This window comes from Gopherus evgoodei, chromosome 5 (assembly GCF_007399415.2).
Source record: "Gopherus evgoodei ecotype Sinaloan lineage chromosome 5, rGopEvg1_v1.p, whole genome shotgun sequence".
Lineage (NCBI taxonomy): Eukaryota > Metazoa > Chordata > Testudines > Testudinidae > Gopherus > Gopherus evgoodei.
This window is the reverse complement of record NC_044326.1, coordinates 6,722,099-6,749,655: the sequence shown is the minus strand read 5'-3', so window position 1 is coordinate 6,749,655 and position 27,557 is coordinate 6,722,099. Positions and strand designations below refer to the sequence as shown.

Genomic DNA, 27,557 nt, shown 5'->3' with positions numbered 1-27,557 from the left:
CCACTCACATTGAAATGTTTTTGTAGAATTTTAGGCCTATGAAGCAAACTGTAAATAAGCAAAGAAAATCAGAAATATAACAAAGTCAACGGTTCTCAACCAGGGGGCCGGAGCCAGGGCCAGGGCCCCCTGGGGGGCCATGAGCAGATTTCGGGGAGTCCACCAAGCAGGACCAATGTTAGGCTCTCTGGGCACCATGGCAGAAAGCCAAAGCGCCGCTGTGCAGGGCTGAAGCCCATGGCCTTGAACCCTGCCATGTTGGGCTGAAGCCGAAGCCTGAGCAACTTAGCATCGCGAGGCCCCTGTGGTATAGGGCCCCAGGCACTTACTCTACTTGCTACCTCCACAATGCCGGCCCTGGCTTTTATATGCAGAGAAACAGTTGTTGGGCACTGGTGGGGTGTGGAGTTTTTATAGCATATTGGGGAGGACTCAAAAAGAAAAAGGTTAAGAACCCCTGCTGTCAGTGACACATTGTATCATAAAATGCCCAAAATACTACAGAGGAAGTAAAGCTTAAACTTTCTGAACTTCCTCTCAAGCAGTCGCATATGCTAAATGTTGCTTTATGCAATTTTTTTTCCATCTAAACTCCCTATGTTTTTATAAATAAAAAAAATTAAAGCTATTGAGCTCGATGAGTGCATGAGTTTATCAGCAGAGCTTAAAAACTGCTTGAATCAGAGAGTGACTGCCGTCTAGCAGAATTTAGGAACTCTGCAAGAAAAAGTGCATCCGTAACTCAGACTAGGACAATGTTTCTTCATATATTTATGACTTGAAAACTATTGCATCTTCCACTTAAGGATGGATGATTATTTAAGAAACAAGTTTAAAAGTTACTAGCTTCTGCTATTTCAGTTATGAGTGCAAATTTTCTTATCAGAAAATATATTATAGGAGAGGTACATTTTCTACATTCACCTAACACAATACTGCCTGAACTGATTTAGCACAAATTTGCAAATAAATTTCACTTTTTGTCAGGACCAACCAAGAAAAAAAAAGTGTTCATACAAAAAGAAATGTGAGTTATGAGCACCAAAATAAAGGACAGTTAGACGTGAAAATGGAATGCAACCATAACTATCAACAGCGGTTACCAGCCATCAACAGAAAGCCAGACTTATGGTAAATGCACAGCTCAAAGATTTTGCTGCAACAGTATATTAATCTCTTTTAAAAAAAAGTCAACAATTACACAACAAGTGCATTGCAGTATTTTTGCACCATATACTGTATGCTATTTCCATTCCTGAACACATTTATGAAGAAATATAAAATTAAAATATTCATCTTGCAAGTCTGGCAACAGATCATACAGGGAATCATGCTGTCCAGTTTATTCTGTCCTAAAACAGGAAGCTTGAATAAAAAAAAAAAGTGTATTACTTCCTTACACAAAAAAAGTGTATTTATCTGAAGCCCCCATCGGAACAGAGAACTTCTATACTTAGCCAAACACTTTTCCCAGCATTCAAATTATTTCTTTGCCTCAGGCTATGAGCATTCACTATGCAGAGCACACATACACTATGTTCTCTGAAGAGAAAATAAAAACCTCAGTAATTTAAGTTTCAGATTCTAAGAAATCCAAAACCTGATATAAAGTTATACATTTAAATGAGATGGATAAACTATCAGGCTCATTTGCAATAAAAAAGTGTCCAGAGGTATTTTAACTTATTGTTGTTACAATGTCATACTTCTATTCTGACAAATAAATGATCAAATAATTCACCAAAACAATGAAGTAATACAGTATTAACCCACCTTGGGAGCTGTAAGGAATTCCAATTCGACTACAATCTCGAACCATGTCTACAAAGCTGGAAATTTTAAACTCCTCTGCAGCTTCTTCATCTTCATACTGACAGGAATAATTTAAACATTAGTTTTATTAAACCTAACATTTTCTGGCTGGAGAACTTTACAGTTAAAATACATTTTAAAAAAAAGTGACAACTGCCATTTTGCATAACCAATGCTGATTGTACATTACACTATTCCATACGGTAACAAAGGCTCTCTAAAGCTATTTATTTAATCACTATGCTCTGGGGATTTTAGCCATCATAGTATGAACATATGAAGGCCAAACAGAACTGTTTGCAAAACTGAAGTACAAAAAGGAACATGTTTTTACAAGGCTATGCAGGATAAAGCATGAAACCTTCACTCTCCATTTCCAAGAGAGCCTATCTCCCCCCCAACCTGCAATATGGATAGTTAAGAACAGGCATTTTTGCATGGAAGCATGCAGATGATAATGAAAGAGTTCTACATGCAAGGTATTCTTTTCATTGGAGAATCTCAAGACTTTTTACTAGTTATTTACCACAGAAGATTATGGAGAGAAAAACAGTTATCACCATTTTACATATGAGGAAAATGGAACAGGGAGGTGAAATGATTTGCCCCAAGTCACACAGCAAGTGAGTGGCAGAACTGGGAATGGCACCTAGAATTCTTAACACTACTCCCCTGCTCTGGCCACTAGACAATCTTGTCTTCCTGATCCCTCTACTATATATGTGTATAGTAGCATGGTTGGGGGATTAAAAGAGACTTACTATTTCTAACACTTTAGGGCAGTTTTCTCAAATCTCCTGGATGGTGACTGGGGGTAGGCACAAAGCAGTGGCCCCTCCCTGGATCTTCCAGAACGGATTGGACCCTGTCCCACTCTGGAGCCACAAATGGCAGAGGAGCAGGCAGCCAGTGAGAGTTCCCCAACTTCCCAAGAGGAGTGGGACCCAGTCTTCAGACCTGGGGTGGCAGGCTCTGGGCTCAGGCTTTGGCTGCATGGCAGCAGGCTCCATCCTATGGCTGCAGGTTTGGGGCTCCAGCCGTAGGGCCTCGGGATCAGGCTCCAGCCTCCAGCCATGCAGCAGTAAGTGCCAGCCCTGGGCTCACATTCCCCCGCCCACCAATCGCTCCTGGCCACTGCTGCGTCCTCTTGCCCCAGGTTTCGTCCACATGCTCCATCCCCCAGCTGTGTGGCGGTGGGCACTGGGCCTGGGCTCAGGCCACTGGGCTTCAGTCCCAGCCATGCAGTGACAGGTGCCGGCCCTGGGCTCACTCCCCACCCCCTTCCCTACCCCTCCATCTCCATCCCCCATCACCCCTGGCCCTGACTCTGACTGCCTCCCCAGCCCCCACATCCATTGGCCTGGTCTCTGCTGCCTCCCTGCCCACCTTCCTATCCAGGGCTTAATTTGTTCCCTGGCTTGCCAGGGCTGAGTAAGTCTGTTGTGAAAAGTGATTATTTGCAGGTTTGGTTAATATCACTTTACACTGCCTCCCAAACAGGGACCAAGTCTACTGCTGTGCAAACATATAAATATCACTTTTCACAGAAAGAGACCTACTTGCTAGCAAGCAACTAAAAAAGCAAAAGATAAGAACACACAAAGCACCTCATTTGTTTCTAATCTTTTTAGGTTCAGTAAAGAATAGAGACAAATGTTCATTATTTGTATTATTGAGTCTCCAAAAAAATCTACATAAATAAATTTCAATGATTTGGACATGTACATGTGCATATTTATTTGTTTTTCCTGAACTTAATTAAGTATTTTAGGAAAAATTGTCAGAGCAGCCACCAGCAAGAATTGGTGGCCACACTGAGGCCACCCAAAAAAATCTGTTGAGAGAACCCTTGCTTTAGAGCTATGAGGGAGTTGGAGCGTACTCTCAGTTCAAACCCTGCTCCCAAGTGACTTTGTCAGTTACTCAAATTAGATTTTAAAATGCCTTCAGAACTAGCTTTCCTGGTTTCCAGGGGGACACCGGAAGGTCGTTCATTAAGGCTTTTCAGTACAATTATAAATATATTCCATCACATATGTAGTATACAGTCAGTATACTTCTGAAACATAAGAATTTAAAATAAGTCTCTATTATGCTATATCGCTGTTTATAAGACGTTTTCAATGGTACTTCTTTTCCATCGCTGTTCAGTAGTTACTTCAAAAACATTGTGACCAAGCAGAAAGATTGGAGAACACTAAATTTTGCAAGATTCTATAAGAGCTGCACAAGCCCTATGTGACTTGTTCCTTTTTAAAGCTTTGCTGTTATTATTGTTATAAAAGCTTAGCTAAAAAATATGTAGTACTTTGGTATGCCATTGTAAAGGAAAACTAAAACACTTCAACAAACAGTCACAGGCGATCATTTGTCAGAAAGAATCAGTCTAAAATGGTGTCTGAAGGATGACAAGATATCACAGCTCCTATGAACAGCCAGAAGCTCCCATATACATTTGAAGAAATGGCACTTAAAAAAAAGTCCATCACACTGGTTGCTGATTTCGGGGGTACTGTCTATAAATGTCATCTTTACAGTACAAGGAACCTCAGAATTTTCAGTTTATTTCATTATACACTCCAACTATATTAGGGCATTTGGCTCATCTTTCTGTTCATAATCAGCGATTTGAATCAGCATCATGAGATTTCATTAAAACTTAGCCAGAGCAGACCACACACAACGAATCTAATCAGAGAATAGCAAAGTAAGCAGATTTTTCAAACCCATTTTATCTTCTTAAACATATTAAAATATTTCTAATTGCACAGCACATTTATGATGTTGTGCATGATTAATGATTACTACTAATCAGCATGGGGCCCTCAGCTTTGGACCTACTGCAACCTATGGTTTGGAATAGCCTGGGTGACGACTTTCCAGGCACCCGGCAAGTCTGATGAAGGTCATCATTTACATTTTGTAACAGATGTTTTGGCTTGTGAGTAAGCTGCTTATTTTAGTTGGATGCTTATATTCTAAAGTTTCTATCAAACACAGGTAGAGTAGTATACAAAATATACCTCATAGCTTTTATATTTCTTTTGTTATAAATCTAAATACATGTAATAAGTAGGGGTGGGGAGTGAAGACATACAGTGGCCCTGCTTCTTTCCACCAACTGCAAGTTACAAGGTAAGTATTCAGGTATCAGAGGGATAGCCGTGTTAGTCTGGATCTGTAAAAGCAGCAAAGAATCCTGTGGCACCTTATAGACTAACAGACGTTTTGGAGCATGAGCTTTCGTGGGTGAATACCCACTTCGTCAGATGCGAAGTGGGTATTCACCCACGAAAGTTCATGCTCCAAAACGTCTGTTAGTCTATAAGGTGCCACAGGATTCTTTGCTGCTTTTAAGGTAAGTGTTGAGAACTTCCACTACTCAACCTGTTCTCCAGCTCTGCTCCACAGCCAGCTTCTGTGCCTCCCCCTTTACCCACACTCCTCTACCCCAAATTCTTCTTACCCCACACTATCCAGCCACCTCTTGCAGTTAAGGCAAACAGCTAAATCTCCTGGGCTTCCCCAGTTCTGTCAGACTGGAATTCCTCTTTGACAAACTACAGCCCTCTGGAATGAAACTGCAGCCCAAGTTGTCAGACTGATCATTTTGCATTTCTCACTATGCCCATTTGCTCCCCTGTAGCCCTGGAAAAAGAAGGCAGCTAACAGTATTAGTAGTCACATCAGACTTCCGTGACCGAGATCAGTTAGGTTGTGATCAATGAGAACAACATGTTTTAGTTAAAAATACAGTTGAGTCACCTCAAAAGCTACAGAAGAGAAAAAAAGGTTAAATTTATGGCGACTTTAGTAATTAGACTATCAACATAACATTTCAATTAGTGCTTCATCCACCAAAGTTCCTCTTCCAAATCTTTCTTTTCCCTCTATCCTCTTGTTCTTGTCCTTTTCACAATCTCTACTGATCCATCCTCTAGATAGATAACCCACTCAGTGCACCTCCCACCCTTTACACACACTTTCATGCAGGCACAGGGGAGGAGAGGAAATAGTTTACACAGGGGATAAAAAGCTTCTCTTCCCTTCTCCTGGAAACTTTACAAAGGGCTGCGGCTATAAGCTGATGCCCACCACTTCCAATTCTTTCTTCCCCAATCTGCCCCCAGCCCCACATGTCAATCCTCTTTCCACCAGTGGAATTCAGCACAATAATTTAGGAGAGGGGGATAGGAGATCTTCGTCGGGGCAAAGCGACTCTGGACCCAATGTGGGCCAAGTTTTTCTCTTTCTGTTGGATTTGTTTGCGGGGTGGGAGTGGGGGACATACCAACTATTCTCAGTACCTAGATCAGCAGATGATAGGCTCCACAACAAGCGTCCATGGGGAGGCTGTTGCTATATATTGCCAGGTATTACGGCACACGTTAACAGTTGAAGGTAGCTCCGTCCAGGTCAGTTCCAGAGGACAGTCTCAGTAGTTACGTACCAGGTTGTCCAGCACACTAGTGCATATGAACCAACACTTCACGGAGATACAAAGGATCCAAGTGAAGGAGTGGAAATTTAAGATAAATCCATTTCTTGTTGGATAGTGTTTAAAGTGACACTTAATTTATTATGATCACAAGATATGGCCCAAAGCTGTTCCTATTAAAGTTAGTGGAAAAACTGCCATTTACTTGACTAGGGACAGGAGAAGTCTCTTGAAACAAACAACAAAAAATATGTTCTTTAAATGGTTAAACCAAACCAAGTTTTTCACAGATTCTGATTTATATTTCCACTCCTCTTCTAAATTACTTGCACTTGCAAGTACTTGGACTAATATAAAAAGAACTTTAGTAATTTAAAAGCTACTCTTGAGTATTTCAGTGTTCACTGTGGTACTTAATTCAGATTCTATATTTTGCTTATGCCACAAATATTCCTTTCTTGCGACATGACCACCAATTTCTGTTAAATCAATGACACTGTCAAGGGAGGAAGAATCAGGGGGAAAAAAACCTATTCCTCAGCTTTGTTTGATTTGTTCCTCTAAAACAGCAGTGTTCAGTAATATATTATTTCTGTGTAACTTAACATAAGAATATAAACAAAAATGTAGTGCTTCTAATCAGGGTCAAAAGGCAGCTGCAGTTTATCAAAAAGACAACTTTGCAAAAAATGTACACGTAAACCTTTGAGCCTCAGTCACTAGTGCAACGTTAAATATATGCAGTTCTCAGTGTACTTATTCTGCCTTCACTTACCTCATTTTCAGTCAGGCAATGGAAATGCAAGTTTCTCCAGTATGCCACATATGGCAAAAGATAACTGTAGTTTACAGGGTTACAGTACAGATGGACACTATCAGGTTTTATTAATATGATTACATCTGCAATAACCAAAACAAGAGAGAGTCAAATCAGAGATTACTACATTAACTTCATAGCTACAAACTTAACTAGAAATCTAAATTGTATCTACACAGAAATTTAAGGAATTGAAAAGGAAATTTTTTCCTACAAGCACTCAATTCAAAAATATCTGCAAAGTGTAAAAAAATACATGATGGAAAATGTTACTAGATCAATCCCACTTTCACTTAATACAGCTACACATTTTTAGAAGAAAAAAACCACACACAACACTCAAAAGTATATTACTTTCCTTCTCAGCAACACAATTATGACTATTCTAACCTCTTATCTGCAGGCTTGTCTCACCACTTGCTTTGAAAAAAATAGGTCAATGCTGAGCACTTTACATAATATTGTATAAACAGACATATTTGTTCTAGTATGAAATTACTCGAGGGTTCATACTGCATTATAGATATCACTCAAAAAGAAAAATGGGGGACAGAAAACTGATGTACCCTTTCAGAATAAAAGGTTTTTTTTTTAATCTCTCGATATGAAAACAGGTTGCCAATATGCAAAGCCACCTTATGGCCTAAGTGTAGAAGTTAGATAGTTCACAGAAGAATTCCTTACTTTTATTTGCTTCACCTCCTCCTCTCAACCCAACGTAACATATTAGTCCAAATAATATTTTTAAAACTTTTAAGCACCTGAGATTTCATGTTAATTTTGGTACCCAATTCAGTCAATACCGTTTCAATTCCATTAACTCTAATCTGTATATGATTAGAGTTTATATTGGTTTACCAATATACACCCACAGGAATTATCATTAATTTTTTTAAACTGTACATAAAACTCCAAGTGTAACTACACCTTATTTTTCAAGAAATGGACATTGATAGGGCCCTATCAAATTCACAGCCCATTTTGGTCAATTCCACAGTCATGGGATTTTAAAAATTGTAAATTTCAAGATATCAGCTATTTAAATCTGAAACATCATGGTGTTGTAATTGTAGAGTTCCTGAACCAAAAAGGAGTTGGGCAGGGGAGGGGATAGCAAGGTTATTGTATGGGGCGGGGGGGGAGGAAGGTTGCAGTACTGCTACCCTTACTTCTGCGCTGCTGCTGGTGGGGCGCTGCCTTCAGACCTGGGCACCCGGTCAACAGCCGCTGCGCTCTGGCTGCCCAGCTATGAAGGTAGCAGCGCAGAAGTAAGGGTGGCAATACTGCACATGCATCTCTAAAATAACCCTGTGGCCCGCCCCTCCGCAACTCTTTTGGGCCAGGACCCCCAGTTTGAGAAAGGCTGGTCTTCCCCTTGAATTCTGTATAGTATGGAGTAAAATACACAGAGGGAGACCAGATTTCACAGTCCATGACGCCTTTTTCATAGCCGTGAATTCTGTAGGGTCCTAGACACTGACAAGCAAGCATGCAAATACAATGCTTAACATATTACTCACCATCAAGAACTTCTTCAGGAAACCCAGTTTTCTCAAAGTCATTGTTATTCTGGTTATACAAACCAAAGAGAAGGTAGTTTGCCAGCTCCCTACAGCCTTCATTGTATCTGCTATCGATTCCTGAAAAAGAACAATCGTATGAGCAGCTACAGTATGAAGTGGCAGAGCTCCCTCTGGATTATTAACTTTGACTGGTCTTATTCTTGTGCATGTGATACCATGAATGGCAACAGCACTCTAATTGTTATGGGGACAGTTAAGATTAAACCTAAATAGTAAAAGCTGGGCACAGACACTCACCAATACTAGAACCACATTCATCTAACAAGTGATGAGGGAAGAAGAGAGAAATTATGCGGAAGCAGCCCGAGGGCAGACTAAACAAGACATCTTCCAAGGTAATTTGCAGATTTACACTTTCCCAAATATGATTAAAGAATATAGTAACCATAGCCAAACACTATACAATTAAGAACAGCAATCCTGTATAATCAAGGAGTCAAGGAATTATTTTGGTTACTGTCAAAGCAGCATGACTACAATTTTTAAGTCTGCAGTATTCACAACACGTCTGGAGAATATTTTTTACTGGCACTTACGCAGAATTAAAAACTGTTGAAGTTACTAAATTGTGCTTATGAAATAACACAAAGTTGAAAACACCATCATATTCTGTTTTTAAGAAATAAGTTACAGTTCTCTGGACATCTGTTCTGGATCAGGATGCACCAGCCAAGGTAAGTATTGTACAAAGCCTATGTACCTTCTGCATAACTTGAAACTTTTGCTGCGGATAAGCTTTACAGCAACTGAAATCTCTGATGTTACAATTGGATACCGCTCAGTTGTTTATAATATGTTAAAGCTAATGGTATATATCAAATGACATACAGAAGCAGACGTAGAATATTACCAATTTCTGAAATTAATAAATTATAGGATTCTCATAAAGTTGCAAAGGCAGCAGGTTGTGATCAAAGGTTTTAAAAAGCAAAAGACACAAGGTGGATAAAACTACATCTTTGATTAAAACAATTTCTGTTGGTGAAAGACAAGTTTTTGAGCTATACGGAGCTCTTCTTCAGGTCAGATTACTTAACAAAAAGGATAAAACAGGGGTAGTCAATTATATTTTTTGTTAAGATCCAAATTTCTTGGTCAAGCTGTAGTCAAGGTCCAGACTCCAGAAAAAATAATGATAGTAAATAAATAAAAAGATGTCAGGGCCATTCAAAACCATCTGACAGCCCAGATTTGGCTTGCGGTCCACCTACTGACTACCCGTGAGGTAAACACATGTTGCAGGGAAAACATTTAAGATCAAGTGAGCAATTAGTACCTCTACAGTCATAGGACCAAGGTGGGTGAAGTGGGTTATAGATTGTTGAAAATAAGTCACTGGATGGAAGAAAAGGGCTCACTGTGACTGGTTTGGTGAAAATGAGGAGGAAATCACAATACTAGCAGGAGTGTTATAAGCAAGACACGAGAAGTAATTCTTCCACTCTACACCACTCTGATTAGGCCTCAACTGGAGTATTTTGTCCAGTTCTGGGCGTCGCACTTCAGGAAGGATGTGGACAAATTGGAGAGAGTCCAGAGAAGAGCATCAAAAATGATTAAAGGTCTAGAAAATACGACCTATGAGGGAAGATTGAACAAAACTGGGTTTGTTTAGTCTGGAAAAGAGAAGACAGAAGGGACATGGTAACAGTTTTCAAACAAGTAAAAAGCTGTTACAAGGAAGAGGAAGAAAAATTACTTCTCTTAACCTCTGAGGATAGCACAAGAAGCAGTGGACTTAAGTTGCAGAAAGGGAGGCTTAGGCTGGACATTAGGAAAAACTTCCTGTCAGCATGGTTAAGCACTGGAATAAATTGCCTAGGGAGGTTGTGGAATCTCCATCATTGCAGATTTTTAAAAGCAGATTAGACAAACATCTGTCAGGAATGGTCTAGATAACTAGTCCTGCCACAAGTGCAGTGGACTGGACTAGAGATCCCCTCCCATTCTATAATTCTACTCTTGAAAGAAAAAAAAATGAGGTTTTCCAAATATGCCAAAATTATTCAGTCCACCTCAGAAAGAGAGATTTAAACATCTGCAAAGCAAGGAACAAAGACAACTACGCTTGATACAAGATAAATGGTGGGAAAGGGTAGCAGAAGACACTCAAATGTATGCAGAAACAAATTAAACAAAAGTTCTTTGATTCCCTGAAGCTAGTCTATGGACGTTCAAAGGTGGGCACAGGTTCACTCATGATAGCTGATGGCAGGAGAGTCATCAAAACCAAACAGGGCATGGAACAGCCAATTACTGAACAGTCCATCCTCAACTGAAAGAAGTGCTTATTAATCAGATACCTCAAAAGCCTATTCAGCACCACACTGACTCACCATCCTCACTTGAAGAAATAGAAAAGGCAATGAGTTTGATGAGCTCAGGGAAGTCCTGGGGCAGAGATGGAATACACTCTAGAAGATCTTTACTGACATCTGGGACAGTGAAGAAATGCCACAAGACTTCAAAGATGCCACAATTATTCCTATATTTAAAAATAAAGGCAGTATAACCGTCTGTGAGAACTACCATGGGATCTCTCTCCTATCTGTCACAGTCATGATGGCTCAGTCTTCAATCTTACAAGGCTTAAAGCAAAAACAAAAGTAACAGAACTACTAATAAGAGAAGCAAACTTTGTGCTTGATTGGACCCTCCTAGCACACACAGAGTGAGATCTCCAGTGCATCGTAAATCACTTCGCTGATGCATCAAAATTGTTTGGCCTCACAATCAGCCTGGCAAAAAAAACCTGTGGTGTTGCACCAATCATCTTCACCACGCTCTGCCATATTCCCTAGCATATCCATTAGTGGACTCCAACTAAAGCTAGTTGATAGTTTTACCTATCTTGGCAACTACATCTCCCACACAGATCTCTTGGCAAAGAGATCACGAACAAGATACACAAAGCTTCTCAGTTATTAGGAAACTTAGGTAACAAAGTCCTGAAATCTCACAACATAACCCTCTCAACAACAAAAAAAACTTCACAATTCTTTTGTGCTCACATCTCTCCTCTACAGCTGTGAGACCTAGACACAACACAAATGGCATATCAAAGAGCTAGAGGCCTTCCATATGCGGTCTCTACACGCCATTATGGGGATCCACTGGCAGGGCAAAATTACCAACCTGTAGGTTCTCCAGAAGTTGAAAGCCACAAGCATCAAGGACATGTTGATAAAAGCCCAACTACAATTGGTTGGACATGTCATTAGGATGCCTGAACATCGACTCTCCAGAAAAATTTTCTATGGAGAACTGGTACAAGTACACCAGAGTCAAGACCACCCCAGACAACAGTACAAGGACAGCATAAAGAACGGCATATGCTTTGGTGCAATAAATCGAATGGTTTTGAGAAGGCTCCGTTAAATAGATCAGTCTGGCTATTCACACAGAGCTTTTCAAGCCTTTGAAGAGGACAGAAATAAACCGTTAGCAGCAAAGGAAAAGTGTCACATTACTGCTATAGCTACCAAGGCACTCACCAATGATTTTGTCGTCTGCCCAATCTGTTCACGAGCACTGAATGAGGCACGCCACATGTGATAGGCATGTGTAGAACCCTGGGATCTTGAAAAATGTGTCATAGGAAATATTGATCATTTTAACAGCGGAGATATGGTTCTGCATCTGTTGTTACGGCAGTGTCTGGTGCCACTTTGAGTTGGTGTGTCATGGTCTGTCGGGAGCTTGCTTCTAATGAGGAGTTTGGCAAGGGTGGAGGGTTGTTTGAAAGCCAGAAGAGGGAGCTCAGGAAAAATTTATTTCAGGATCTTGTCCCTATCAAGTGTGGGTTGTAATTGTTTGGTGATATCCTGTATGAGTTCCAGTGTGGGGTGACAGGTGACAACTAGGGGCCGTCAGAGTTTTTTTCCCCTATATTGAAGCAGGTTCTTTCAGGGTATTTGGGTGGCCTATTCCATGATGCGATCTACTTCTCGTGGAGGATCCTTGTTTGGTGAAGGCAGTGTTAAGTGTGTTAAGGATAAAGATTATGTCAGGGACACTAGTTGCAAAAAATATATATATTTTTTAATCACTTTGTTTCTTCCCTATGATTTGTCTGTCCATACATCTGCCCCTGTAGCATGCATGCATGCGTGTGTGTGTGTGTGTCTGTCTGTCTGTCTCAGAAAGTGACAAAATTAAGATTGTGTATACAATTATAACCCAATCCCCTCCTACAGCTTTGGATACACATGAAGCATCTTGTCTATATACATCCATGCATAACTAATGGCAGAAAACGTATTCTACTTCACTCCTCATTCTCCTGCTTAAAAAGTGATGAACTATTTTTACTTAAATATTTCAAAAATTAAAAATTCGTCGTTGGGCTGAGATCAAACCTGGAAAATATCAGCTAAACGGTAAAAGCTTTGGAATGTTTTAAGTAACTGAGCACACAGGATTTAGAATAGGAACCACTAAGTACTCTCAACTACAGCTTTCTAGCACTCCAGCTATAGTTCTCAGAACGCATTAATGTATATGCTATCATATAGATGCTAGTTGGCAAGATAAATAGTTAATGAAAATCAGAGGTACTAGAAAATGATTATGGGAACTTGACACCATAATGAGCAAGAACTCTGCTTGATAGAAGATAACATTCCATCTAGCAACGTTGTTACAGGAGCGGAACAAAGTGAGTTTCCCGTATACCTCTGATTTAAAAAACAAACAATATTAATATCTTTATTTTTTCAAAAAAGGAATTCTAAGTAAAGAAATCTATGCTGATCTGGTAGTAAGTCTGAGAATTTCACCACAGTGAAGTCAGATTCCAAAATTAACAGTATGGTGGGGAATTTTAACACTTCCCTTGAGCATTCACAGCAGGGTCTTTCATTACCAGATCACTCTACGCTTGCGATATTAAAGAACTGTGCTTTTCATAACCAGAGATGCCTGTAACATTCTGTATTACTACACACAGTAAAACATTGTGTGGTCACATAACACAAGTCACACTGTCACTCCCACGTGCATGAGCGTTGTGAATGTACTGACTTTCCCAAGATTAAAGCCTCAGGATTCATATTGCATTTTTTTTTCATACAATATTCATTGCTGTTCTCCCCAACTTCCACCTAAAAAGAACTCCAAAGTTGAGCCACGTCCCCACCCAATTCCAGACAGCTGGCATAAAGGGCCATGAATTTAGATAATTTAGATGCATTCAAGTCGCCAGGGCCTGATGAATTCATCCTTGGGTACTTAAGAAACTAGCTAAAATAATCTCAGAACCATTAGCAATTATCTTTGAGAATGCATGGAGGATGGGTGAGGTCCAAAGAACTGCAGAAGGGCAAACGATATCTATCTTTAAAAAGGGGAACAAAAGGGATGCAAGGAATTACAGACAAGTCAGACTAACTTGGATATTGGAAAGATATGGAACAAATTATTTAACAATTTGTAAACCCCTACCGGGTTACAAGTAATAGTGTATGGATCTGTCAAGAACAAATCATGCCAAACCAACCTAATATCGTTCTTTGACAGTATTACTGGCTCGGGGGAGGGGGAGGGAGAAGGGGTAGGGGAGAAAGAAGTAGACATGATATATATTGATTTGAATAAAGCTTTTGACACAGTCCCACATGACTTTCTCATAAGCAACCTAGGGAAATGTGGGTGGGTGTACAGCTGGTTGAAAGACTGTACTCAAAGAGCAGTTATCAATAGTTCACTGTCAAAGAAATAGGTTTCATCTAGTGGGGTCCCGCAGGAGATCAATCATGGGTCTGGCACTATTTAATATATTCATTAAATGATGTATAATGAAGTGGAGAGTATGCTTATAAAATGTGAAAGATGATACCAAGCTGAGGGGAGTTACTAGCACCTTGAAATGCAAGGTTAGAATTCAAAACAACCTCGACAAATTATTGAACTTCATCTTGTTGACGTCAGGCCAGTTCTCCAAAGGCAAGTGCAAAGTACTTCATTTAGGAAGGAAAAATCAAATGCAAAACTACAAAATGGGGAACAACTGGCTAGGTAGTAGTACTGCTGAAAAGAATCAGAGCATTATAGTGGATCACAAATTGAATACAAGTCAACAATACGACAAAGTTGCAAAAAAAAACAACAAAAAAACTAGGCTAATATTCTGGGGTGTATTAACAGGAGAGTCATACGTATGACATGGGAATTAACTGTCCACTCTACTCAGCAGCAGTGAAGCCTCAGCTGAGTACTTAGTTCAATTCTGGGTGCTATATTTTAAGAATAATATGGTCAAATTGAGGAGAACCCAGAAGAGAGCAACAAAACTTAAAAAAGGTTTAGAAAACCTCAATTATGAGGAAAGGTTAAAAACAACTGGGCATGTTAGCCTTGAGAAAAGATGACTGAGGGGGACCTGATAACAGCCTTCATCTACATTAAAAGCTGTTATAAAGATGGCAGTGATCAATTGTTCTCCATGTCCACTGAAGGTAGGACAAGAAGTAACGGGCGTCACCTCAGCTATGGAGATTGAAAGAACTAAGAGTAATTAAATTCTGGAATAGTCTTCCAAAAGAGGTTGTGGAATCCCGATCACTGGAGGTTTTTAAAAATAGGTTGGGCACCTATCACGTGTTTACTTAGTCCTGCCTCAGCACAGGAGACTGACTAGCTATACATATATATATACACACACACATATATACAGATACACACACACAAAAATTGTATCCCTTTATCCCAACTCTTCATAAATCACTTCTCTGAAAAATTGAGGGGTAAGATAGATTTATGTAGTTCCATTGAGCATACAATTGAGCAAACACTCTGTATGAAGGCGGCTTCAAATTGTAAACTGGGAGGGAGAGGCTAAGGAACAGGTTTTAATACATGATCTAGCCCAATGGGGATCCAAGTAATGACTGGCACCTCTGGGCATTACTGTTATATATAAAATATCTTGTTTATTACTCCTGTTATGCCAATTGGTCCCTGTGAGGCTCATTTCAGAGCATCATCAGAAAATTAAGACTGTTACTGTAAATAAAAACTATGCACCTAAATCACTGCTGTGCTGAAAGAAGTTCCCAGGAGCCATTTGCTAATATTCCACCGCCCTCTTCAAGATTTGGGGTGACTTTCCTGGAGCTGGAGTTCACCCTCTTTGGATATTGCCAACTCATTCCTGACAGAGAGAAATTTCTGAAAAGATACACAACTTCCTAGAAATCATATCCCCCTTTAAAAATTTATGCCAACCTTCTCTTCAGATTACACAAGAGGAATACTGCAATATACTATCAATAACACAATTTGTTTTTTGGGTACAAAGTAGAAACATTTCTAGCCCAGTGCATTGTAATATAAAAGTCTGCTCTCTCTTTCCTTGGTCATGACTTGAGAAAATAACTTTAAAAAATGTTAATACAAATTAGATCAATGGTCCACAACCAGAGGTCTGTGTACCCCTGCGCATACACAGAAGGCTCCCAGGGGTATGTCAACTTATCTAGATATTTGCCTAGTTTTACAACACACTACATAAAACGCACTAGCAAAGTCAGTATATACTAAAATTTCATACAGACAATGAGGCCATGGCTACACTCACACTTTACAGCGCTGCAACTTTCGCGCTCAGGGGTGTGAAAAAACACCCCCGTGAGCGCTGCAAGATACAGCGCTGTAAAGCGTCAGTGTAATCAGGGTGGCAGCGCTGGGAACGCGGCTCCCAGTGCTGCATGCTACACCCGTAAAGGATGTGGTTTACATGCAGCGCTGGGAGAGCTCCCTCCCAGCACTGCCGCTCCAACTACACTCACACTTCAAAGCGCTGCCGCGGCAGCTCTCCCGCAGCACTGCCGGGGCAGCGCTTTGAAATTCCAAATGTAGCCATACCCTGACTTGTTTATACTCTTCTATTTAACATGCACCAAAGTGCCCTTCTGTATGTTCCTTGTGACAGTAACCAGGTCAAAAACAAACAAGATAATGACTTAATACTGATCTCTGATGCACTCCTACCTTTGCAGACAGTTCCTCTGTTTCACCAGTAGACATTCTAACTATTGATGTTGCACTTATGTACGTGGCTTGAAAAAGCCACACAAAGTTTTGGTACCATTTTCTCCCTCATATCCCACTAGATGACTTCTCTTGAAACTATCAAAGCCTTTTTCCAGATCAATGAACACCATATAAGCAGCACTGACTTAAATCCACATATTGCTCTGCAAGTGAACCCTTGAAATGGCTAGGCCCAGTTCTTTCAAAGAAAGGTGGTAGTCCAAGATGAGTTGAATCAAAGGTTGCATCGGTGGAACCTCATGACCAGAGGGAAAATGTTTCCATTTTAACCTTTCTGCAGCATTGTCAAGTAGCAGGACTTTACTCATCTAGTAATTTAAGTTCACACATCTAGCTAAAAATATACAACATTCATTCTAATTAATATGCTCTTGATGGAACTTTCCTAATAAACGCGTTACCTAATTCTTCTGCTTTAGACTGCATGATTAAACATTAGCTCACAAGTATTACATACACTACAATCCTCGAGGCACCAAAAAGCAGCTGCTGAGGTATGACAGAATCTATCTACAGATAGCCTCACAAAACATTTGGCATGTGAAAGGCTTCTGAGAAAAAGTCACCAAAATATCCAGCACTAAGATCTTAAAAATGAATAGTACAAAAGATCTAGCAGGAAGAAAGAAAGAAAAGCATTAAAGACACTACAAGTCTACCCTTTCTAAACCTGGTGTAGATTTTCATTACAATCGATGAAGGAAATGTTTAATATTTATCACCACTGGAAACACTAAACAAATTTATGGAAACCACATCTGCATACATAAAAATAGTGACACTGTAGAGCAATGCTTGTGTCTACAAGTTAAGTGTTCACAGCCACCTCAATTCTTAAAAAGTTAACAGGTTAGCTGAAGTATTTATCAGTGTAACATGATTATACACAATATTTCAGTGTTAAGAGGCACAAGGAGGAAATTCTTGATGCAGTATCCTTAAAATCCAAGCTTCTCATAAATTTGTAGTAGCAGCTTTTTAGTTAAAATAAAGAAAATAACCTACTGATTTCTTACAGATGACAACATTCAGATAACAAACTAACGATCTACAACATTTAATTACAACCCAATGAATCAGAGTTTCCCCACAGTTAAAATTGTATAGAATCTAGTCACAGTTAACATCCGGATGTGCTAATAGATACCAAACCTATTAGGGCAACTATGTGACTTCTGACATAAATCAGAAATTCGAGCTTTCACACAGGTTGTTAGAATACAATTCAGTTGCTGCCAACAAATCTAGATCTATTAGCAGTAACCAAAGGAGAGCTCAGCACAACAATATTCAAGAAAACAAGGACATCCAGGTTGCGTTCAAACCTGAATCAGAATCTCAACTGGTCATTAATAACAGACACATGACTGCACTAGCAACAGAACAAGCTAGTATAATGGTGTAATAGTCCCATAATAAGCCTACAACACAGAAGTCCCTTGACAACTCTGGCTAAGCATCCCCTGCTGATGATAGCTCATCTCTCAATTGATTGGACTCTTCCAGTTGGTATGCATACTTCCACCTTTTCATGTTCTCTGTATTTATTAATATCTCCTGTCTGTGTGTTCCATTCTATGCATCCGAAGAAGTGAGCTGTAGTCCACGAAAGCTCATGCTGAAATAAATTTGTTAGTCTCTAAGGTGCCACAAGTACTCCTGTTCTTTTTGCAGATACAGACTAACACAGCTGCTACTCTGAAACCCATCTCCTGAGGGATGATCACCAGGCTGCTGTATTTGGATCCAACTGCTGAATCCTCTGGGTCTGAGTAGTGACTGGTTACTGTTAGCTTTAGGTCACGCATCGGGGCAGACCCCATGCCTGACATCCCTCTTCACAGAAAGGATCCCACAATCCAGACCTTTAGCCTGTGGACCTAATGTCTCAGCCCTCCAGAGTCTCTTGTTAGCTACAGCACACCCCCAGAGTAAGATTCATGCACACAGGCCTTCTTTATTTGTAACCCATTTCTGTGACTACTGTATCCTGTTGACTAATACATATTTTGTTTTGAGAAGGCTGAACAGTTTCTCTGCAAAGGTTTTCTGATTACAAAGCACCCAACAGAGGATTCCTGCAGAGAACCAAGCCAAACTGGCCCTCCTAAAGGAAACACAATGAAATGGGCACTGAAGCTTAGGGACCAAGTCTATGAGTGCCTCAAGTAAAGTGAAGGTCCAGAGCCTATCAGAAGGAAGGGTGCAATCATGATACTACATAGTACAAGGCATAGCATGTTCTGCAGTCCATGACACATTTAAAGAAAAATATAAGTATGTGAAAGTAGAATGAATTAAATTGTAAAAATAAGAATGGATTAAAGAAATGTTGTATGTACCTTTAAGCAGAAATAAGAAATGGTGAAATACAGGTGCCAGGAAAAGAAACATTAGGCATAAACAAGGGTGCTAATGGCGAAACATTAACAGAGGATCGGTAATAGTTAGTAAGGAAATAAGATATGCATGCCTGGCCCAGGTAAACTTATCAGATTCTGCTTCCTTTGTTATCTTGTTAAGTGCTCACCCTTTTATCTGTATAAATAAGATAGTTTGTGCCTTGCATGGTGCTCACATTATTGGGTGTTCTTGGTGGAGAGCTGCGCTAATAAAACAGAGTGGTCTGACAAATTCTGAGTCCTGATTCTAACTTTGACAGGTATCACCACAGTGTCTTGGAATTCAAATCCCAGATGGTAGAAACCCAATCTTTTCTCTCCCTCCTCCTCTCCCACTCATCCAAAACTAAAATAGAAGAATCAGAATCTCATATAGTTAAGATTAATTGCTATCTGCACTGAGCTAATGCACAACAATGTTAACCCATGGCAACAATGCTAACTGATAAGGCTTGCACAATCCTCCTCAATTTTCCAGCTGCTGTTTAGTGTCATCATGGCAATGTGGTATCCACGCAGATTCCATCTAAATAAATGGCTATAAAGTAGAGAAGCATAAGACAGGAAAAAAAAAAAAAACACATTAGGAGGAAGAGGAAAAGTGAACTGGAAATAGAGGAAAAAAGAAAAAAAAGAGTGCTACCAGCACAACTTTGGAGTATACCTGCTTCCATTTGAAAAAAGAAAATATCCCCATCCAACAAGAGCTGTAAGTTTACCACCCCTACCAGCAGACTCCATTGTCTCCACAACATTTCTACCATAGTCTTCAGACATATATTCTTCATTTCTTGCCTTTACTATTATATCCCCTTCTGTGGCCCAACTGTCCAGATTCCAGCACGTACAAAATCATGCAGCCTCCCGTCTTTCTTACCAGTAGAGAGGAGTGCAACCACAGCACTTATCTCGCCTCAGATGGCCCAATTGGTTCTGCACTTATTCTGAAATCCAGTTCAGGATAGCTCTCCTTGTGTGCAAGCCCTTCCATTTCTTTCCCCTGCACTTGCTGTAGTTTACATTGCACTTACGCTCACTAAACCCCCTCATCCAGGGCTGGCTTCCTTTCTGTCCCTCCACACAGTCTCATCTCTTTTGGAGCAAGGGCCTTCTCTTCTACATCTCTTGTCACCAGGAACAAGCATCTGAAGTATCACCTAGCAAAACGCTTTCTCTCCCCCCTGCCATTATTTTAATTTAGCTTTGTAGTTTGCAAATTTGCAAAGCTACCCAAAACAAAATGTCATTATACTGAAACTTACTCACAATGGTGTAGACAATAGTACAGTGATTTCAGATATGCAGTAGAGGAAAATAATTCCCCCCACTGTAGGAATTACTGGGTCAAATCTTGTGGCATGTGTTAAGAATGTGGTCAAACTAGGCCATACCAGTTTTTACTGCCCTTGTAGCAGTGAATCTAGGTAAAATTTTCAAAACACATGCTGTACAGTTAAATACGTGTCCTCAAAAAACAGCTCAACCTAAAGTGAATTTCAAGCATTTTTTTTTTAAGATCCTAAAAGAAGAAATTACATAGCCATTTGAAAAATGTAATTTGTGATTAACTAAAATTAGCTAAACCCCAATTATCACTTCTAAGATGTCAAGAAATCTGAGCAGCAACTTCTGAGAGAACCAGGCAGATAACAATTCCCAGAAAAAACATTAGAACAGGAGTTAAACATGTACCTGTCCATTCACATCTGTTTATGGTAGTTGTGATGTCATTCACTGCCTGCAAAGAACCCAACAATTCTACCACTCAAATATCTCTGGATCTCAAAGATGCATGTTTTTAAAAATTAAGCTTTAAATATATTTTTAACTGCCACTGAACCCTCTACCACCCATCCTTCTTTTGGAATCTTACAAAGAAGTTTTTTTAACTTTAGCACAAATCTGTAGTTCACACTGATGCAATATCTTTCTGAGAAGGGAGAATGTGTCAATTTATATTATGATACTTTATGCCTAAGTAAGTATCTGAATAGGAAAATATTTATAACGTAGGTCTCTTTAATCTAAGAAACAGAACTTACGTTCCAGTGGCTGAAAAAAGTTAGAAAAATTCACATTAGAAATAAAGTGCAATTTTTTAACCCTGGGGTTAATAACTTGAGGAACTGGAGGATTCTCTGTCACTTGAAGAGTATTTAAATCAAGATTGGATGTTTTTCTGAAATATATGGTCTAGCGCAACTAAATTTACGGCCTTGATGCAGGGTGAAATTCTGAGACCTGTGTTGTGCAGGTCAAACTAGACAATAATAATGGTCCCTTCTGTGACCCCAAAACAAATTATGATGTTTGTGCTTTGTATTAACCAACAATAAATGCCACAATTTTCCATACTGGAAATAATTATGCATGGTATGCTGATTTTCTGTATGGTTTGAAATATTTCACATCAAGATTCCCTTATTCTGACAGATCAATATGTTCACAGTGAACAAAGTAAACTACAGAATGAGACAAACATTACTTGCTGCTTCTAGCAACAGGCACAGCATTTCTTGAAAGCTGATTCTTTCCCTCCTGCCTTTCGCTGCTGCTTCGAAAGCAAGGACAGCAGCAGGAATTCAAATTGAAAGCAACAGACGTCAAGGAATACTATGGTGCAAATGGAGGGCTGCTGTGTCAGTTTCATCATTTAAAAACAATCTTTCATTTTTGTCTCTGATGCTAGTCTAAACTGAGTTATGTGTTTTTAGTTTTTACTGCATCACTTAAATGCAAAATGTTTTTGAATTTAAAATTAAAATACTGGCACAGTCTCTCATCTTGGAGAAATTCCTTTAGCAAGTGGGCAAAAAATTGTTTCATCTTGAGCCAAAACTCAAAAGATTTCTTCTACTACTATAATACTGATATTCTACATACGTAAGAAATCCAGAATGTTACCTAATCCACCTTCTGCCAAGGCAGAATTATTACCTCCTGTACATTTATTAAATTTTCTATCCCATCCAGTTTTCAAAGTGCCAACTGATCAATAGTTTCCCATCAGTTTCCTGGGCAGACTATTCCACAGAAAGCACACTGTCAGCAAGCTTTCCATTATATCCATTTCTCAATTTAATCCCAATATTATGAGTTTTAACGTCTCTTGGGGTACACTAAGTAATTCCTCCCCTCTTCAAATATTTGTATATTGCCATTTCCCCTCCGTTGTCATTGCTTAGCCAAGTTTTATATAAAATTTTTAACCTCACAGTCATGCCTTCCAGCTACCCCAATCATTGTTCATGGAATTCCCTCCAATTTGTCAATATCTTGCTAGTAATTAGATACTTACAACTGCAACATTACAGGCAGGATCACACCCTAGGCATGTAGAATGGGGCTATTACCGTTCTATAAAATGATGCCTTTGTGTACACATCTTTGTTTTATATGATTTTTTTTAGTGCCATAAGACATTGCAAACTCATGTCTAATTTATATGCTACTGACACCATAAAATAATCACTGCTTCCCTGGTTTCTCAGAGGTTGCTTGTCACTGAATCTGTATTTTAAATACATTTATCCTTAAAGAAAAAAAAAATTCATTGATTTGGGAAAGGTAGCAGATATCCTTTTCTGTCTAAGTTTGTCAGCACAGTAAGGAATTTAGAAAAAAAGATACCAAAATGAAAAAACATGAACTATTATTACTATCTATGATGCATCTCATTTTGTAGTTTTCGGCCCATGGTTCTAAACTTTACATCCTACCATATTTCTCTTCCACAATTGTTTTCATGGCTCTTAACGGTCTAGTATGTGCATTTCTTTAACATGTTGTTTACTCACTTTAACAGTTCAGAAAACTAACCTAAAATGCAGAGGATTCCATCAGGTTGAGATTTGCTGCTCTGTGTCAGGATGCTTTGGATTTGTCGAAGACGGCTGCAACTGCAAGAGAAAGAGAGCCAATCCTTAGAGATAGTGCTTAAAAAGACTCAAGACTGGGCTGACTAAGGCTTGGTTTTCCTTTCTTTTAAAAAAAAATTATATATATATATACATATATACACATACATATATATATATTAGGTAAGGACATGAAATTCGACATGAATCCCCTTATGGGGTACACCGTCACAAGGCTTTATGGAAATATGCTTATGAATGTATATATATTACATAACCAGAATACGTTTTATGCTACATATGCCATGCAATATATCTCTGTAAAGGTTGTGATCTACTGAATCTATTCATCCTATTTGTATGCATGTGTCATTGTATTTGAAGTTATGAATATTGGCTGTGTACTTGCTTGATTTCTAAGTAGCCTTAGTAAAGCATGTGGTCAGCTTCTTGAGAAAGGAATGTGCAAATTAAGTGCCCAGTTAAGAAACACTTAAAGGACAATGAATCTTGGAAGGCTCCAATCCACATAAGAAGTCTACCTGAGGTCGTTCAGGGTAGCATATAAACAATGGCTGCTGCTTGTAAAAATTGAGTCATGCATGGACATGTGACTTGCCCAGGTGACTCCTAAACTCCATCTTGGAGCAGGACTCTGCATAGGAGAGACAAGGGGGTCTCCACCACAAGAGAAAGTCTATTTAAACCCCTGGGAGTCCCCTCCATTGTGTCTTCAGCTGGCTAAAGAGAAAGCCTCACCATCCCCAAGGATACCTGCAAGAAACTGGAACAAAGGACAGTAATTACTGGGGGTGTGAGTGATTGCTGGACCCAGACTAGAAGGAGACTAATCAGTAAAAGAAAGCTTACTGGAACACCTTTGAGGGTGAGATTTTATTTGTATTCAGTTTTATTATTGTATTAGACATAGACTTGCATGTTCTATTTTATTTTGCTTGATAATTCACTTTGTTCTGTCTGTTACTAGTTGGAACCACTTAAATCCTACTTTCTGTATTTAATAAAATCACTTTTTGGGGGGCAAACAGCTGTGCATCTCTCTCTATCAGTGTTATAGAGGGCAGACAATTTATGAGTTTACCCTGTATAAGCTTTATACAGGGTAAAACGGATTTATTTGGGGTTTGGACCCCATTGGGAGTTGGGCATCTGAGTGTAAAAGACAGGAACACTTCTCAAGTTGCTTTCAGTTAAGCCTGCAGCTTTGGGGCATGTGATTCAGACCCTGGGTCTGCATTGGAGCAGACTGGTGTGTCTGGCTCAGCAAGACAGGGTGTTGGGGAGTCCCAAGCTGGCAGGGAAAGCAGGGGCAGAAGTAGTCTTGCCACATCAGTTGGCAGTTCCCAAGGGTGTTTCTGTGATCCAACCCGTCATATCCCCCCCCTTTATTTTTTTTTTAAGTTTAAAGCTCTCTTATAAGAAACAGAACAAAAAGTGAACTCCAGTCCCCATAATTTTATATTTATGTTTTTTACACATACGCATTGTTATAGGGTTGTTTTGCTGATAAAGAAATAGATTTGAGTTTCAAAATATCAAAGGAGTGATTATAAAGAAAGGTAATGAGAAACAAGAATAAAAGCTACTGATGACACCCCTAGCATGGTCTTCTGATTTTCACATGTTTAGATCCAATAGCTAATTTATTCCCTAGGGCAAAAGTTCTTTCACTCCTTGTTCAGGCAAAATTCACATTTAACTTTAGTAAGCGCTTCCTTTTAAAGAGTTGGCAACCATACAAGGAACTGAAATTATGTATTAGCTGAATGTAGATTTTTAGAGTCAAAAGGATTATAGACAGAAACACCATCAGAAATCAAGAACACCATCACAAACACAAAGCACAGTTTATTTCTCAATGTTCAAGTGACAATAAATGCCTTCAATAAAAGGAAAACTTTAATATTAAACAAAAAGCAATATCTGCCTCTTCTTATTTACTTCTACAGTGCTATCATTCATGTAGCAACTACTCATTAAAGCAGAGGTGGGCAGACTACAGCCCATGGGCCACATCTGGCCTGCAGGACCCTCTTGCCCAGCCCCTGAGCTCCTGGCCTGGGATCTACCCCCGGCCCCTTCGCTGCTGTTTCCCCTTCCCCACAGCCTCAGCTCACTCCGCCACCAGTGCAATGCTCTGGGCGGCGGGGTTGCGAGCTTCTGGGGCAGCGCAGCGGCAGAGTCCAGCCTAACCTGGTGCTCTGTGCTGAGCAGTGGTGACGGCGTGTCTGGCTCCAGCCGAGCGGCGCAGCTGTAGCGCCACCAGCCACCAGTGCTCCAGGCAGCGTGATAAGGGGACAGGGAGAAGAGGGGGTTGGATAGAGGGCAGGGGAGTTCAGGGTGTTGGTCAGGGGGCGGGGGTGTGGACAGGGGTCAAGGCAGTCAGATGGTGGGGAACCAGGAGGTTGAATGAGGGCAGGCGTTCGGGGGGGGGAGGGGAGAAGATCAGGAATGAGAGGAGGGGTTGGATGGAGTGGCGGGCAGTTAGGGTCAGGGGTCCCGGAGGCAGTCAGGGAACAGGGAGAAGGGGCGGTTAGATGGGGCAAGGGTCCCAGGAGGCAGTCAGGAATGAGAAGAGGGATTGGATGGGGGCAGCAGGGGACAGGGAGCTGAGGGGTGGGGTGGTGGATGCAGCAGGGGTCTCAGGCAGGCCGTCAGGGAACGGGGGGGGGGGGTTGGATGGGGCAGGAGTGCCGGGGGGGGGGCCAAGGCGGATAGGGGGTGAAGGCTGGGCCACAACTTCCTTCCCTAACCGGCCCTCCATGCAATTTCCGAAACCTAATGCAGCCCTCAGGCCAAAAAGTTTGCCCATCCCTGCATTAAAATGTTTTCCCTGAACTGATGTGAGTGGCTAGAGTCTGACAAGTATAAGTTACTAATATTTAAGGACAGATGTGATTGCTACCACTGACCAAAAAAATACACAACTATTAGTACTATTTTCAAGTGTTTAGTAGCTGAAGTGGACTCCTTAGCCATATTAAATCTGGCTTAAGTTATAAAAATGTCTCTCTCCCAAGATGTACCTTTCACGGGGGGGGGGGGGGGGGGGAAGAAGAGTGTTCACCGACTGCTCCTCAAGAAAGTATCTGCTTACAAAGCTGTACACAAAGAAAATGAATATTTCTCCTAACAATTAAACAGCTACGTTATGACAATAGTTTTACAAAGCGTCAAGAACCATAGTGATCCGAGTCACCTCCTTTCCCCCCAAAACTGCTATCTGCAACTTTGGAATTTTACTACCATGGCAACACTGGTAGGCAACTTATTGTCTTCCTGTTTACTTAGCATCAGTGCAATTCCAACTGCACTAGCAACAGTAGGAGGGTTATCATATATCAGCTAGCAGCATTTTTCAATCATGTCACCTAGACCTGTTCTGAGCAGAATTAGTCAATGTTGGTAAAAATATCTGCAGCAGCTCTACACTAGCATCCCTACCACTGCTGAAGTCTGAAAAGATTTGGATAGTTTATCTTAAAAAGGAGAAAAATAAGAAGGGACACGGTAAAAGTATAGTGAATAGCACAGACAAAAGTAGATTATGAATGAAGGCTGATCTATACTACACAGTTACATCAACGTAATTATGTCAGTGTGCACACTACAGTGTTGCTCCCACCAATGTAAATGCCCTATTACACCGAAATAAGCCCTACGTCTCTTGTGGAGGTGCAGTTCTGTTGGTGTGGTTATGGAGACACAGGGTATGTCTACACTTGCAGAGTTTCTGCACTGCGACTTTCACTGGTGGTGATAGGGAACCGGTGAAAGTAATGCACTGGTTTGTGCAGGGCTTTAGAGCTGTGCTCCAGCTCCGCACCAGCTCCAGGCAAAAACCTTCAGCTCCACTGCTCCAGAGCTGCTCTGCACTCCAGCTCCAAGCTCTGTTCCAAAGCCCTGGATTTGTGTACTCACTTAATTCCTAAGTCTCAGAGTGTTAAATTAGCAGCACTTCCATCGCAGCGCTCTAGGGCAGCTATTCCACAGTGTAGCGCTCTCCATTTTGACGACAGGTCTTGTGGAAAGGGTGATCGTGGGGCATCCTGGATCCCTGCACAGCCTCTTCTCCCCAACCACTGATAAGCTCCAGCAGCTCAGGACTGCTCCAAGCAGGGGTCCATCTGCTCTGTGAAGCAGGCATTGTCACCTGGCCAGATAAGTGAGCACTTGCCAAGAGAACTGCAAGTGGAGTTTCAAAGTTCCGGGGGCTTTACGGGGGAGGGGTGGATGTCTGTTTACCTGCAATCAGAGCAGGAAAGCTGCTAGCCAGAGTGGTCACCTAGGCATTGTGGGATATCGTCCAGAGGCTGAAAGTTGTGTAAACTGGAAGAACGTGTCTTCACTTGCACATCGTCGCAAAGCATCACCGGTAAGAGCTGTATGCCTCCCGTGGAGGTGGTTTTCTTTTAGCAGTGAAACTTTTGAGTTTCACTGCAAAGAGTCATTGGCAAGTGTAGACACTCCCGTGGTTTTTGCACAGAAAAGGGACTTTTTCCACTTGAAATGGCAAGTGTAGACCTGCCCTCAGCGTCTGTATAGACACTGCACTACTGGCTGTCTTCTCAACTT

At 40.5% G+C, this 27,557-nt stretch overlaps 1 protein-coding gene across 1 annotated transcript in view; it reads right to left on the bottom strand.

The window, feature by feature from the left end:
- The window catches only part of C5H20orf194 (chromosome 5 C20orf194 homolog), a 135,248-nt gene that overhangs the window by 95,054 nt on the left and 12,637 nt on the right, over nucleotides 1–27,557 (bottom strand). Inside the window, exons 2-5 of the mRNA XM_030563095.1 lie at nucleotides 22,924–23,003; nucleotides 8,588–8,707; nucleotides 7,026–7,150; nucleotides 1,774–1,870 (exon numbers count right to left, since the gene is read on the bottom strand). Coding sequence (XP_030418955.1) covers nucleotides 1,774–1,870; nucleotides 7,026–7,150; nucleotides 8,588–8,707; nucleotides 22,924–23,003 — 422 coding nt within the window. The remainder of the gene's footprint in view (nucleotides 1–1,773; nucleotides 1,871–7,025; nucleotides 7,151–8,587; nucleotides 8,708–22,923; nucleotides 23,004–27,557) is intronic.